General features: G+C 45.1%; 1 protein-coding gene across 2 annotated transcripts in view; it reads left to right on the top strand.

Annotated features, from left to right (window-relative positions):
- Positions 1-439: 439 nt before the first annotated feature.
- The window catches only part of CSTF3 (cleavage stimulation factor subunit 3), an 89905-nt gene continuing 74647 nt past the window's right edge, over positions 440-15697 (top strand). The window contains exon 1 of one of the 2 annotated variants that reach the window (XM_089327694.1): positions 440-670. In XM_089327694.1, the coding sequence (XP_089183820.1) occupies positions 644-670 (27 nt within the window). In that variant the 5' untranslated portion in view covers positions 440-643. The remainder of the gene's footprint in view (positions 671-15697) is intronic. The other variant, XR_016230384.1, reaches the window with a different exon arrangement.

Consider the following 15697-nt stretch of genomic DNA (forward strand, 5'->3'; position numbering starts at 1 on the left):
GTGAGAGAGAAACTCCGGCCTCAGAAACAGAAAGCTTTCTATACAATAGTAAATAGCGAAAATCATTACTGGCTTGGTCCGTTCCTCCCAGCGCAGGAGGTGAAACCCGAAAAAGACGTCGGCGGAGTCTTTATCCTCGAAACATGGGGGGCATTTATCACTTGGCGTTGTTCCCTAAGATGCTTGGTTTTCCGGAACTGAGTGACTGGCAGAGTTCAATGGAGGAAGCGAGCTTGGCTATTAAATTCCAACAACCGCTCCAGCTTCCAAGAGTTTCCCGCCTCCCAGCCGGTTTCAACCAGTTCAGCAACAGTTTTTCCCACCCCACCGCCCTGACGTCAGCGCAGGCAGTGGGCCCGCCCCTGGGATCTCTCTGCCCCTGCGCGCCCAGAATAACCGGCGCGTTGCCATGTTAGCCCCACCCTCTGCCCCGGAAGTTAATGCGGAAGCCACACCCCCTCCTCGGCCGGCTGGGGTGCAGCCATTTTAATTCATATCTGAGTGGGCGGTGGCGATTCCTGTTGGCGGTCTGGCTCTTCGGGGCAGGGGGTAACTTTACTGGTTTGGGGGTGGTTTTTAGTTTAATTTTTTCTTTGTAGCTTCCAGTCGCCGGCCGGTTCTCACGTTCTAATCAGCTGAGGCCATGTCTGGAGACGCAGCCACGGAGCAGGTGAGGAAGGAGAGTGGTGGGGCCTCGTGGCGACCTCTTCTCTCCACGTCTCTGTTCTTCCGAGTACTCCAGCTCTGCTCGCCTGAGGGAGGAAAGCGGGGTGGGGGGTCTCGTGACCCGGGGTACGGGGTACTGGAGAAAAGTGGGAATGGGGAGCAAGATCTGAGATTTAAAATATTTTTGATTCTGTCTTAAAGCGTTCAATACGAACATTTAATTTAGACAATAGCCGTGACAGTGCTTCGTCCTACTTAGATTTATGGGGACACTCCAGCTGGGGTGCCTTCCTTTGATAGCATTCTTTACTCGGTTGGTTAGGAACTGATTATTCTAACGTGTTCTTGTCGTCGTTTTCGAAAAACTTGGCGTTCCTTCCGCCCCACCCCCACACTGTATTCAGATAGAGAGGTTACTAGTTTGAGAAGTAATTTGAGATGAAATTAATCTGGAGAAATAGACTCTTTCGAGAGCGAATGAAGAAGCTTAGAAATACAGCATGGTTATGCTGAGGTTTGGGGAATTTTGTGGCTTTCGCTTCATTCCTTGTCTCCCTTCTAACCACATTTCATTTTCGTTTTTCCGTATACACGTAGATTGCAGAATAAGTGGAAAATAAGACGTCTGTTTTTGTTAGGGTTAACGAAAGTGTCTTTTAATAGTACATATGAGTGGCATTTAAATATGTTATAATTCAGGCTTTTAGACGAAGCGATGTTTCTTTTGCTCCTACTATTCTGAATTTTGTAGGATAGTATATACCTTTTTGGTGCGAAAAACATTTTATGGAAGAAGTCATTACATTTGATTTTCGATGTAAGTCCTCGTATGTTTAGATAAATACACTTTAAAAAATGGAGGCTAGCTCGCCTGCAGTCTCGATTTCCTGAAATTTCCTATTGCCATAGCAACAATACACTTAGATTTTTGTTTTTCAAGTCATAACGTGGAGGCTGTTACTAGAGGTTAACAGAGATGAGGCAGAATAGGAGCATTCCTAGCAAATAATTTGTGTGTGACTGTAAGTTTCATTATGTAGCAAAATTTGGCTTAGTTTTGTGTTAGCTTGAGGACTGATCTCAGTTATGAAATCTCATACTGTTTGCATTTTACAAGAATGCAAAGACTTATATCAAAACTGTTTTTGTACTCAACCTTTTTTTGGACTAGATTTTGTCATCTCAAAGTGAAGGAGCAATAGTATCCTTGGGTTCATTGAAAGTGTACAAATTCATTAATTCTTAAATTTATCTAAAATTGTAAAGCTAGAGGTGTTGCCATGATCTTGAACATTTTAGAACTGTAGTGTTTTATTATTTTTTAAAGGTTTATTTATTTATTTGAAAGAGTGACGCAGAGAGAGAGAGAGAGAGGTCTTCATCCATCCGATGGTTCATTCCCCAGATGGCCACAAAACCAGGGCCAGGTCAGGTAGAAGCCAGGAGCATCAACCAAGTCTCCTACATGGGTGGCAGGGGCCCAAACACTTGGGCCATCATCCAGTGCTTTCCCAGGCCATTAGCAGGGAGCTGGATCAGAATGGAGCAACCTGGACTTGGACTGGGACCTATATGGGATGCCAACATAGCAGGCTGTGGTTTTATCCACTACACCATAGTGTTGGCCCTGCGTTAATTTTCTCTCTATTCAGATTTATTCAAAATAAGTTGATAGATCATATTTCAGTCACAAGTATTCCTAAATGTAGTCCATATTCAAATTTCTCCAGTTGTCCCAGAATGTGATTATAGAGGTTTGTGTTTTTTTTTTTTTTTTTTTTTTTTCCCTAAAGACGTATTTATTTAAAAGGCAGAGTGACAGAGAGGGAGAGACAGAGAGAGGTCTTCCATCTGCTGGTTCACTCCCTAAATGACCACAATGGCCAGGGCTGGGCCAGGCTGAAACCAGGAGCTAGAAGTTTCTTCTAGGTCTCTCACATGGGTGCAGGGGCCCAAGGACTTGTGCCATCTTTCATTACTTTCCCAGGTGCATTAGCAGGGAGTTGGATGAGAAGTAAAGCGGTAGGGACATGAACTGGCATCCATATGGGATTCCAGTGTTGCAGGTGGAAGTTTAACCTGCTTTGTTTGCCACAGCACTGCCCGCCCCCTTCTGTAATCAAAATAAAATCTAGGTTCACATATTGAATCATTTTGTTGTGACTTCTTTTAAGATTTATTTGAAGGCAGAGCTACAGAGAGAGGTTAACAGAGATGAGGCAGAATAGGAGAAGAGAGAGAGAGATCTTTCATCTGCTAGTTCATTCCCTAGATGGCCCCAACGGCGATAGCTGGGCCAATCTGAAGCCAGGAGCTTCTTCCATGTCTCCTACAAGGGTACAGGGGCCCAAGGACTTGAGCCATCTTGTACTGCTTTCCCAGGCCATAGCAGAGAGCTGGATTGGAAGTGGAGCAGCCAGGACTTGAAACAGCACCCATATGGGATGCCGGCACTGCAGGCAGTGCCTTTACCTGCTACAACACAGTACTGGCCCCATGTTGTTGACTCTTAAGATCTCCTCTTCCCTCTCTTTTTCCTGGGATTTTATCTATTTAGAGATCCTTATAGAATTTAGTACTTGTCTGGATTTCTTTTGTTTTTGTTTGCTTTTGTTTTGTTTTTGTTGGTGGTGTTGTCATTTAACTTTTCATATTCTATATTTCTGAAAATTTCATACTTAGGTGTATCCTCAGAGCCGTGGTAATATTCAGACTATTTAATATTTTTGGATTGAATACTTCGCATCATTACATCAAAAGGGACTTCTTGCTGGGTAGTTCTATTAGTAATGGTTGGTTTTATTCGCTTGATGAGAGTGATGACTGCTGGATCGCTTCATTTTATATATATATCTTTCCCTTTTGTGGTTAGTAATCTGTTAATTGATAGTTTGTTCCTCTACAACCTTTCACCTAGTTACCTTACTATCAATTGATCAACCTTTACTAAGTTGTTGATTACATTAGAGCTGGCAAATGGTGTTTTTAAAAAAATTCTGTTCTGTGTCTTACCTGCTGGCTTATAATTTTCTAGACATAAAGGTCATTTTTTCTTCTTTTTAAAGACTGGGTATCACTGTATTCATTGGGTTTCTCTTTAGTAGTAGCCATTTTTCTTTTAGGTGCTCAGCTTATCTAACCTTTGTGATGGTGCCTATATCTTTTTTTCTCTTCAGTCTAAAGATGTTTAAAAAAAATGATTGACGGTTTTTCTTAAAATTTTTAATGGATAGCTTAAAAAAATTATTTGAATCACAGAATCACAGAGAGAGTGTGATACAGAGAGAGAGGACTTCCAACCCCTGGTTCGCTCCCCAAATGACCACATTGGCTGGGGATGGGCTAGGCCGAAGCCAGGAGCTAGGAGCTTCATCCGGGTCTTCCACATGAGAGGCAGAGGCAAAAGCAGCTGGGCCATCTTTCACTGCCTTTCCAGACACATTAGCAAGGAACTGGATTGGAAGTGAAGCAGCCAGGACTCGAACAAGTGCCTGAATGGCATGCCAGCATTGCAGGTGATGGCTTAAACTACTAAGCCACACTGCTGGCCTCTGTAATTTTAAATTTTATTTTATTTAAGTTACTGTTTTTTTAAAGATTTATTTGAAAGGCAGAGTCACAGAGAAAGGGAGGGGTAGAGTGATCTTCCATCCACTGGTTCACTACCCTTGGCCAGGCTGAAACCAGGAGCCTGGAACTGCATCAGTGTCTTATCACTCAGGTGGCAAGGACCCAAGCACATGGACCATCTACCCCTACCTACCTAGGCACATCAGTGGGAAGGTAGATCAGAACAGATTTGACTTAAACCCTTGCATCCAACATGGGATGTGCCATTGCAGGCTACAGCTTAACTTGCTGTGCTGCTAAACTAGCCCCTAAAAGGTATCTTTTGATATCTTATTACCAACAAGGAGTCATCTTCATAAATTTTTAATGATGCATTTTTTTTATATATAGTTATTTGAAAGGCAGAGGCAGAGAGAGATAAGTCTTACATCCACTGGTTCACTCCCCAAATGGCCGCAATGGCCGGAGGTGGGCCTCTCCAGAGCCAGGAGCCAGGAGCTTCTAAATGATCTCCCATGCAGATACAGTGGCTCAAGGATTTGGGCTTTTTTCTGCTGCCTTCCTAGCCCATAGTAGAGAGCTGGATTGTAAGTGGAGCAGCCGGGACTCCAGCACTAAACACGGCAGCTCTATCCACTATGCCACAGAGCCGGCCCCATGATGTATTGCTAACATACAAGGAAAAGAGAAGAATATTAAGTATAGTGTGATTATCATTGAACTTCAGTTTATGGCCAATCTTGTTTTTCCCAGGACTTCACTTATATCATTACTCTGAAGCAGATTCCGAATGTTGTGTTATTCAACTTTTAACTGAAGTAGTAATTAAATAATACCTTGAAGAGTGATATTTAAAATGTGAATGCTTACCTTGCTTGATGTATAAAACAAGCCTGAAAAAGATGACTTGAAGTGATGGGTAAGAAAAACTGAAAGATAATAAAAAAATGAAAACCACCCTGAATCAGGATTTACTTTGAAATGATGGCCAGAGGCTGGATTAGACAGAATCCTACAGGATACAGAGAGTAGCATTTTAGTAACATTAAAGCTCACATAGGTAGGATAAACTTGATAGTTTATTAAATTTGTTACCAAAAAGTATGGATGGTCATTTCTCTCTTGGTTCTAAGATTTGTGCCCTTTGAAGGAAGGAAATGATTGTAGACAAGAAAAATCACTGCTAAAGCTTATCGTAACTCTTTTCCCCCAAACTTGTAAAGAAGTTCAATTTTGCATTTAGAAATTATTTAAAGTACTTCATAGCCTTCAAGGAGTGCTTCTGAAGCTCCCTGTTTACTGTTTATGTGAGTTTAATGATTGGCAACCACAGCAAACACATTTGGTTTTTGTGTGGAATTATGGCTGTGTTTTTATTTTGTGTATGTATTTTTGCTTCTTGGTTTGGCCTTTGATCTCGTGCTTTATTAGTTAAATGAACGAATAAAAAGTCCGTTTTATTTAGCTTTACATCTTAGAAACCTAGGCAGTAATATTTTGATACTTAACGGTGTTTGGTAAATGAATGGATTAATTTGTTGTGTAGACTGCATGCATGACAAGTTACCACTGGGAAGGCAGGTATGTAATTAGTTAACACAGTCTTAATATTTTGCATGTAAAAGTTGAGGGTTTTTAGCTTGGTAGGATACAGAGTGGAGAGAAATGTGTTGGGTCACATTATTTTATATTATATGCACACACACACACAGAAACACCCACCCACACACCTTTAAGCCCCTGAAATTTTGGTTTATATACCATTTAGGAATGTTTTTTATATAAATATGTGTGTATACACACACACACACACACACTATATATATATATATATATATATATATATATAGCTTAAAAATTGGGAATGCCTAAATTAGCAAGAAAATTATCTTCATTTTAAAAAAAAAAAAAGTAACTAAGAAGAGCAATTAAATGTCAGTAATTCCTAGCAACCTGGGAAATTCAGGGCTGTGGATCTATTTTTCTTTAAGTGAAAAACAAGGTTTTGAAAGATATAGAGGGGCCGGCGCCTGCAGGGCCAGCATTCCATGTGGACACCGGTTTGAGTCCCAGCTGCCCCACTTTTTTTTTTTTTGACAGAGTTAGAGAAAGGTCTTCCTTCCATTGGTTCACCCCCTAAATGGCTGCTACTGTTCTCCCATGCGGGTGCAGGGGCCCAAGCACCTGGGCAATCCTTCACAGCCTTCCCGGGCCACAGCACAGAGCTGGACTGCAAGAGGAGCAACCAGGACTAGAACCCAACGCCCATATGGGATGCTGGTGCCACAGGCAGAGAATTAACCAAGTGAGCCACAGCGCAGGCCCTGCTCCACTTCTGATCCAGCTCCCTGCTATGACCTGGGAAAGCAGTAGAAGATGACCCAAGTCCTTGGGACCCTGTACCTGCGTGGGAGACCTAGAGGAACCTCCTAGCTTCTGGCTTCGGATTGGCGCAGCTTCATCCATTGCAGCCAATTGGGGAGTGAATCAGCAGATGGAAGCTCATGTTCTCGCTCACTCATTCGCACTCTCTCTCTCTCTCTCTGCCTCTCCTTCTCTCTTGGTGTAACTCAAATAAATAAATCTTTTTTTTTTGGGACAGGCAGAGTGGACAGTGAGAGAGACAGAGAGAAAGTTCTTCCTTTTTGCCGTTGGTTCACTCTCCAATGGCCGCCGTGGCCGGCGCACCGCGCTGATCCGAAGCCAGGAGCCAGGTGCTTCTCCTGGTCTCCCATGCGGGTGCAGGGCCCAAGGACTTGGGCCATCCTCCACTGCACTCCCGGGCCATAGCAGAGAGCTGGCCTGGAAGAGGGGCAACCGGGACAGAATCCGGTGCCCCGACCGGGACTAGAACCCGGTGTGCCGGCGCCGCAAGGCGGAGGATTAGCCTAGTGAGCTGCGGCGCCGGCTCAAATAAATAAATCTTGAAGAAAAAAGATTTAGAAAATATGAAAAATATGTGTTCCATACACTGGTTATTGAGGAAATGAAATATATACAGGGCCAGCACCGCGGCTCACTAGGCTTATCCTCCACTTAGCGGCACCGGCACACCGGGTTCTAGTCCCGGTCGGGGCGCCAGATTCTGTCCCGGTTGCCCCTCTTCCAGGCCAGCCCTCTGCTGTGGCCAGGGAGTGCAGTGGAGGATGGCCCCAGTCCTTGGGCCCTGCACCTGCATGGGAGACCAGGAGAAGCACCTGGCTCCTGCCTACGGATGAGCGTGGTGGGCCGGCCGCAGCGTGCCAGCCATGGCGGCCATTGGAGGGTGAACCAATGGCAAAGGAAGACCTTTCTCTCTGTCTCTCTCTCTCACTGTCCACTCTGTCAAAAAAAGAAAAAAAAAAAAGAAATACATACAGTTGTGTTTTTTTTGCCTGGTGTCTCAGGCTGCCCAGGGGCCAAAGCTGGAAGGGACCACCAGTGTTGAAACCTGGTTTATTTTATTGGGTAGCCATTAGTACTTATAAGCTATTCAAAGGTAACAATATTGCCACACAACTTTAAAATCAAGATGGACCTGAATGGGACTTAGGAGAAGGGAGTGAAAGGGCCTCCTATATAGTATGTAGATTAGACAATATATTCTTTGGTCCTGATTACTTTATCTGTTAATTTTTCTTTCTTCTTTTTTTTTTTTAAGATTTACTTATTTGAAAGAGTTACACACAGAGAGAAGGAGAGGCAGAGAGAGAGAGAGAGAGAGTCAGTCTTCCATTCACAGGTTCACTCCCCAATTGGCCGCAACGGTTAGAGCTGCGCCAATCCGAGCCAGGAGCCAGAAGTCTTCCAGGTCTCCCGTGTGGGTGCTGAGGCCCAAGTACTTGGGTCATCTTCTACTGCTTTCCCAGGCCATCCTCTGCTGCCTTCCCAGGCCATAACAGAGAGCTGGATTGGAAGTGGAACAACCAGGACTCATTCTGGTGCCCTTTTGGGAGGCTGGCACTGCAGGCAGTGGTGGCTTTAGCCGCTACACCGCAGCAGTGGCCCCTCCGTCTGTTTTTAAGAAAATATTTGTAATAGCTGTACCTCCCCTCCTCCATTTTACTTATTTATTATTTAAAAAAAGATTTATTTGGAAGAATTACAGAGAGAGGAGAGAGACACAGAGAGGAAGAGAGAAAGATCTTCCATCCCCTAGTTCACTCCCCAAATGGCTGCAATGGCCAGAGCTGGGCCAGGCTGAAGCCAGGAGCCAGGAGCTTCTTCCAGGTCTCCCACATGGGTATAGGGGCCCAAGGAGTTAGACCATCTTCCACTGCTTTCCCAGATATATTTAGCAGGGAGCTGAATTGGCAGTGGAACAGCTGGAGCTCAAACCTGTGCCCATATAGGATGGCTGCACTTCTGACGGCGGCTTAACCCACTACACCACAATGCCGGCCCCTATTTATTCTTAAATATTTATCAATTTTGTTTTATTTGGAAAAGAAAGAGATATTGTGAATCTGTTGGTTCACTTAAGTGCCTGCAATAACTAGGGCTGTGCCAGGTCCAAGCCAGAACTCAATCTGGGGTTCCTGTGTAGGTGGTAAGGGCCCAACTAGTTGAGCCATCATGCCTTGCCTCCAAACATGGTACATTAGTAGGAAGCTGGAGTGGAGATCAAAGCCAAGACTTTAACTGGGGACTTCCAATAAGGAATGTTTTAACTGATGTACCAAATGCCTACTTCCCCTACCTCCATTTTTTAAAAAAGATTCATCTATTTGAGAGGCTGGTGCTGTGGTGTAGTGGGTTAAGCAGTTGCCTGCAAAAGTCGGCGTCCCATTTGAGTTCTGGTTCAAGTCCCAGCTATTCCACTTCTGATCCTGTTCCCTGCTAATGCTCCTGGAAAAGCTGTGGAAGATGGCACAAGTGCTGGGTCTCTGCACCCACGCTGGAGACCTGGAGGGAAACCCGGAAGAAGCTCCTGGCTTTGGCCTGCCCCAGCCTGGCTCTTGTTGCCATTTGGAGAGTGAACCAGCAGGTGGAAGACTTTTCTCCACCTCTGCATCTCTCCCTCTCTGTAACTCCAACTTTCATATAAATCAGTAAATCTTTAAAAAACTTACCTGTTTGAAAGGCAAACTGACAGATCTTCCGTCTGCTGGATTAGTCCCCAAATGGCTGCTAAGACTCAAAACAGTGAGCTACTGGTATTGTTGTTGCAAGTGATGGCCTAACTAGCTACACCACAGCATCGCGCCCCTATCTCCCCGACACTTTAACTTATATTTAGAAAGATGGTTTTGGTAGGCAAATTGGTTTGATCTTTATTGTTAGTATTTTTAGGAAAACTGGACTTTATGGAATACTCTAAGGCAATAATTGTTCCTAAGAGCAACTTGCTATTTAGTATTGCTTTTTTTTTTTTTTTTGGACAGAGTGGACAGTGAGAGAGAGAGAGAAAGGTCTTCTTTTGCCGTTGGTTCACCCTCCAATGGCTACCGCGCTGTAGCCGGCGCACCGCACCTATCCGAAGGCAGGAGCCAGGTGCTTCTCCTGGTCTACCATGGGGTGCAGGGCCCAAGCACTGGGCCATCCTCCACTGCACTCCCTGGCCACAGCAGAGAGCTGGCCTGGAAGAGGGGCAACCGGGACAGAATCCGGCGCCCCGACCGGGACTAGAACCCAGTGTGCTGGCGCCGCAAGGTGGAGGAATAGCCTACTGAGCCGCGGCGCCGGCCTAGTATTGCATTTTCTTAGAACCGAAAGGTACAGTTGTGGGAGAGATTGCATTACTTTGGGTTAGGTGGTTTGAGGGAATAAAAGAATTTATATTCTAGGTGGATCTTCAGAGGGACAGAATCTGCATTCAGTTGTTTGTACCTATTAACTGAACAGTTGTGAAAAATTATTCATAGTTTTAAGCTTTTCTGCCATGTCTTTAAATCTACATTTCTCTTTAAATAAGACCAAGTTGTGAGTTCTAGTTGTGTAGTGTTTTGTTGGACAGTGATAATGCTGTGAGAATGGAAATTAAAAAAGAGATTTGAACCAGCAGTTATTTTTTTTTTTTTAAGATTTTTAAAAATTTGAGGGGCTGGTGCCGTGGCTCACTTGGTTAATCCTCCGCCTGTGGTGCCGGCATCCCATGTGGGCACCGGGTTCTAGTCCCGGTTGCTCCTCTTCCAGTCCAGCTTTCTGCTGTGGCCTGGGAAGGCAGTGGAGGATGGCCCAGGTGCTTGGGCGCCTGCATCCGTGTGGGAGATGGGGGATGGGGAGGCACCAGGCTCCTGGCTTCGGATTGGCACAGGACCCCGGCCATTGGGGCCATTTGGGGGGTGAACCAAAGGAAGGAAGACCTTTCTCTCTCTTTCCCTCATTAACTCTGTCAAATAAATAAATAAATAGTAATAATAAATTTATTTGAAAGTCAGAGCCACAGAGAGGCGGGAGGGGGAGGGGTCTTCCATTTGCTGGTTCATTCCCCATGTGGCTGCAGAGGCCAGAGCTGGGCTGATCCTAGGCAGGAGCCAGGAGCTTCCTTTGGGTCTCCCACGTGGTGCAGGGGCCCAAGGACTTGGGCCATCTTCTACTGCTTTCCAAGGCCATAGCAGAGAACTGAATCAGAAGTGAAGTAGCTAGGACTCGAACCAGCTCCCACATAGGATGCTGGCACTGCAGGCAGGGGCTTTACTCGCTATTGTCACAGCACTGGCCCCCCAGCAGTTATTTTTTAAAAATGATTTACTTCATTTGTTTGAAAGGCAGAATGACAGAGAGGGAGAACAGAGATAGAGATCTTCCATCTGATGTTTCACTCCCCAAATGGCTGTGGAAGTTGGAAGTAGGCCAGGTGGAAGCCAGGAGCCAGGAACTCCAGTGTGGGTGGTGGGGTTGCAAGGACTTGGGCTGTTTTCTGATGTCATTCTGCCTTTCAAACAGTTACTTAAACTAATAATTAATTTACATCTTAATTTACAGAATAAATATTGAGTGAAGTCAGAAGGGCAAACTGTCTCCTAATTGATGCATTTTTGATGTTCAGTTGTGTGTGTGTGGGTTTTTTTTTTTGTTTTTTTTTTTTTGTTTTTTTGACAGGCAGAGTGGACAGAGAGAGAGAGACAGAGAGAAAGGTCTTCCTTTGCTGTTGGTTCCCCCTCCAATGGCCGCCGCGGCCGGCGCACCACGCTGATCCGATGGCAGGAGCCAGGTACTTCTCCTGGTCTCCCATGCAGGTGCAGGGCCCAAGCACTTGGGCCATCCTCCACTGCACTCCAGGGCCACAGCAGAGAGCTGGCCTGGAAGAGGGGCAACCGGGACAGAATCCAGTGCCCCGACCGGGACTAGAACCTGGTGTGCCGGCGCCGCAAGGCGGAGGATTAGCCTAGTGAGCCGCGGCGCTGGCCAATAGACAAGTTTAATAAAAAAAATTTGTACCAATAATTTAAGCCTACATACTTTAGAAAAAAAAAAACTTTTTGCCATTTGTTTAGATTTTTAGAATGCAAAGATTGAGGGGATTAATGCCTTGCATTGCAGGATATGTGTTCAGGTTGGTTGTGTTGTGTTTTGTTTTTTTTTTTTTTTTTTTTTTTTTTTTTTTTTTTTTTTGTCTCTTACATTTATTTTATTTGAAAGGCAGAATGAAAGAGAGAGACAGTAAGAAAGATCTTTTATCTGTTGGTTCACTCCTCAGATGCCTGCAACAGCCAGGGTTGGATCAGAGAAGGAATTATCTACGTAGGTCTCCCATGTTGGGGGGTGGGCAGTGACTGACGTGCTTGAGCCATCGTCTGCTGCTTCCCAGATGCATTAGTAGAAAACGGATTGGAAGCAGCAGTACAGCATGGGCTGGGCCTTCCAAACGGTGGCTTACATACTGTGTACACTCTGGTATGACCAGTTTTGTTTCACAAAACGACATCTAATATAGTTTGCTTGCATCGGTAAAGGAACATTAGAGCTAAACTTGCCATTTGGTCTTAACGTTAAACCTGTCATGTAAAATACCGTATTCCCTAGGCATTTTGGTTTACTCTGTAACTATTGTGAAGTGGGGTAGAGTGCTCTTCTGGTTTTTATTTTTATTTTATTTTTTGGAAGATTTATTTATTTGAAAAGGGGAAAGAAACAGATCTTCCATCCACTGGTTCACTCCCCCATATGGCTGCAAGGGCTGGGGCTGCTGGGTCAGAAGTGGAGCAGTCGGGACTCAAACTGGTGTCCATATAGGATGCTGGCATCACAGGTGCTGACTTTATCTGATGTGCCACAACACCAACCCTTCTAGTCTACTTTTATTTAATCGTGAAAAAAGTTAATTACAGAGAGACTTTAAGAGTTCAAATATAGGGCTGGCGCTGTGGCACAGCAGGTTAACGCCCTGGCCTGAAGCACCGGCATCCCATGTGGGCATTGCTTCGAGACCCAGCTGCTCCTTTTCCGATCCTGCTCTCTACTATGGACTGAGAAAGCAGCAGAAGATGGCCCAAGTGCTTGGGCCCCTGCACCCACGTGGGAGACCTGGAAGAAACTCCTGGTTTCGGATCCGTGCAGCTCCGGCCATTGTGGCCAATTGGGGAGTGAAACATTGGATGGAAGACCTCTCTTTCTTTTTATTTATTTTTTATTTTTATTATTTATTTATTTATTTATTGACAGGCAGAGTGGACAGTGAGAGAGAGAGAGAGAAAGGTCTTCTTTTGCCGTTGGTTCACCCTCCAATGGCCGCCGTGGCTGGTGTGCTGCGGCTGGCGCACCGCGCTGATCCGATGGCAGGAGCCAGGTACTTATCCTGGTCTCCCATGCAGGTGCAGGGCCCAAGGACTTGGGCCATCCTCCACTGCACTCCCTGGCCACAGCAGAGAGCTGGCCTGGAAGAGGGGCAACCGGGACAGAATCCGGCGCCCCGACCGGGACTAGAACCCGGTGTGCCGGCGCCGCAAGGCAGAGGATTAGCCTAGTGAGCCACAGCGCCGGCCAGACCTCTCTTTCTCTGCTTCTCCTCTCTGTGTAACTCTGACTTTCAAATAAATAAATAAATAAATAATAAAATATCTTTTTTTAAAGAGTTCAAATATAGCGACCAGTGTGTGGCTAGTGGGATGCCTGCAGGGCCAGCATCCCTTATGGGTGCTGGTTTGAGTCCTGACTGCTCTACTTCCAATCTGGCTCCCTGCTTTTGGCCTGATAAAGCAGTGGAAATTTTGCCCGGGTACCTGGGTCCCTGTTCTCATGTGGGAGACGGATGAAGCTCCTGGCTCCTAGCTTTGACCTGGCCCAGCCTTAGCTATTGCAATCATTTAGGGAATAAACCAGTAGATGGAAGATTCTCTCTCTCTCTCTCTCTCTCTTACCTTGCCATTTAAATACATGAATCTTTAAAGAAGAAAGTCCAAATACATAGTATATACAGTTAAAAATATTTTAGCAGAAATTCAATGGAATGACTTATGATATTTGGAAAACCTGTATTTGTAGAACAGATCAGGTAATACGGGTTATGAGATCCCCTCACAAATTCATGGAAAATTGAATTGAATATAATGCAGGAGTTGATGTTTGATATAGCAATTTAGATGCCACTTGGGACTCGCACATCTCATAATAGGGATGGCCTGGGCTCATGTTCTGACTCTGCTTCTGATTCCTACGTCTTACATGTAAACCCTTGGAGGCAGTAGGTGATTGCTCAAGTAGTTGGATCCCTGCCACCCACCTGGCAGATCCAGATTGAATTGTGGGCTCCTGGCTTGGGACTGACACACCCCTGGCTGATGATACGTCTCTGGAAAGAGAGCCCAACAAATGATCTTCGTTTCTCTGAGTTTGCAATAAATGAAATTCTCCAGGTTTTCCATAAGCTTTTTGAGGCTCCTTGCTTTGTCACATAAAGATGGTCACTAGCCTTTTTTGTCATTGCATGAACATCATGAAGCATAATTAAAAAACCTGGATAATATGACTTACTACAAACCTAGGTTGTAAAGACACATATACATGTGTACTTCAAAATATTTGTGGCAGGTGAAATTGAAAGATAAGTTTGGGGGACAGCATTGCGATGCAGCTGGATAAGCCTCTGCTTGCAACACCAGCATTCCATATTGGAGTACCTGTTTGAGTACTGGCTGTTCTGCTTCTGAACCAGCTGCTAATGCACCTGGGAAAGCAGAGGAGGATGTCTAAAGTGCCCACATGGGAGAACCTGTTTGAGTTGTCTCCTGGCTTCAGCCTGGCCCAGAATGGCTGTTGAAACTGTATGGAGAGTAAGCCAGTGCGTCAAAGATATTCTCTGTGTGTGTGTCTGTGTCTCCCTCTTCCTGATAGTCTACCTTTCAAATAATCTTTTAAAAAATTTTTAAAGATTATTTATTTGAGAGGCACAGTTATGGGGGGGGGGTGTCTTCCCTCCTCTGGTTCGCTCCCCAAATGGCTGCAACGGATGGAGCTAGGCTGATCCAATCCAAAGCCAGGAGCCAGGTGCTTCTTCTGGGTCTCCCAAGTGGGTGCAAGGGTCCAAGCAATTAGGCCATCTTCCGCTGCTTTCGCAGGCCATTAACAGGGAGCTAGATCGGAAGTGGAGCTGCGCAGACTCAAACAGGTTTCATATGGGATGCCAGTGCTACAGGCAGAGGCTTAACCAGCTACACCACAGCGCTGGCCCCAAAGCGGCATCCCATATGGGTGCTGGTTCGGGTCTCGGCTGTGACCTGGGAAAGCAGTGGAAGATGGCCCAAGTCCTTGGGCCCCTGTACCTGCATGGAAGACCCAGAAGAAGCTGCTGGCCCCTGGCTTTGGATCGGCCCAGCTCTGGCCATTGTGGCCATTTGGGGAGTGAACCAGCAGATGGAAGACTCTCTCTCTCTCTCTCTCTCCCCCCCCCCCCCGCCCCCTCCCCTCCCTCCGGCTCTGGCTCTGGCTCTGGCTCTGCCTTTAGGAAAAAAAAAGGCACAGTAAGCATGAGGTGTATTAAGCTGCTGCCAGCCTAAGAAGGCATACTCTTATATAGAAAAATTCTTTGGTAAGTAGGCATTTACTCTAAGATAACTTATAGTAGTTACATTCCATGATAAAAAGTATAATACATACATGAATCAACAGTTATTATCGAGTATTATGTACTATACATAGTTGTTTGTGCTGTATTTTTATAAGAGCAGGTTTGTTTATACCAGCATCACCATAAACACATGAGTAATGCATTGTGTTATGATATGAACCTTTCCAAAGACATCACTGGGATATAATGGAATTTTTCAAGTCCATTGTTTTATTATGAGACCCTTTTAATATAGGTCTGGTATGTGACTGACCCTGTTTCTCAAAATGAAGTTCATGATTTGTGTCAGACATTTCAATGCATTTACAAAGTGTAGATGCCTAGACTCTAATTTCAGACCTTCTATATCAGATTCTGTAAATGGAGCTGGAAGTCTTCATTTCAAACAAGTACCACAGATGATTTCTATGTAAATGAAAGCATAGAGGCCATCCTTCTGGTGTAGTGGGTAAAACTGCTGCCTGCATCCTATAT

Source organism: Oryctolagus cuniculus, chromosome 1 (genome assembly GCF_051225735.1).
Source record: "Oryctolagus cuniculus isolate XC-2025 breed Fujian yellow rabbit chromosome 1, ASM5122573v1, whole genome shotgun sequence".
Taxonomy (NCBI): Eukaryota; Metazoa; Chordata; class Mammalia; order Lagomorpha; family Leporidae; genus Oryctolagus; species Oryctolagus cuniculus.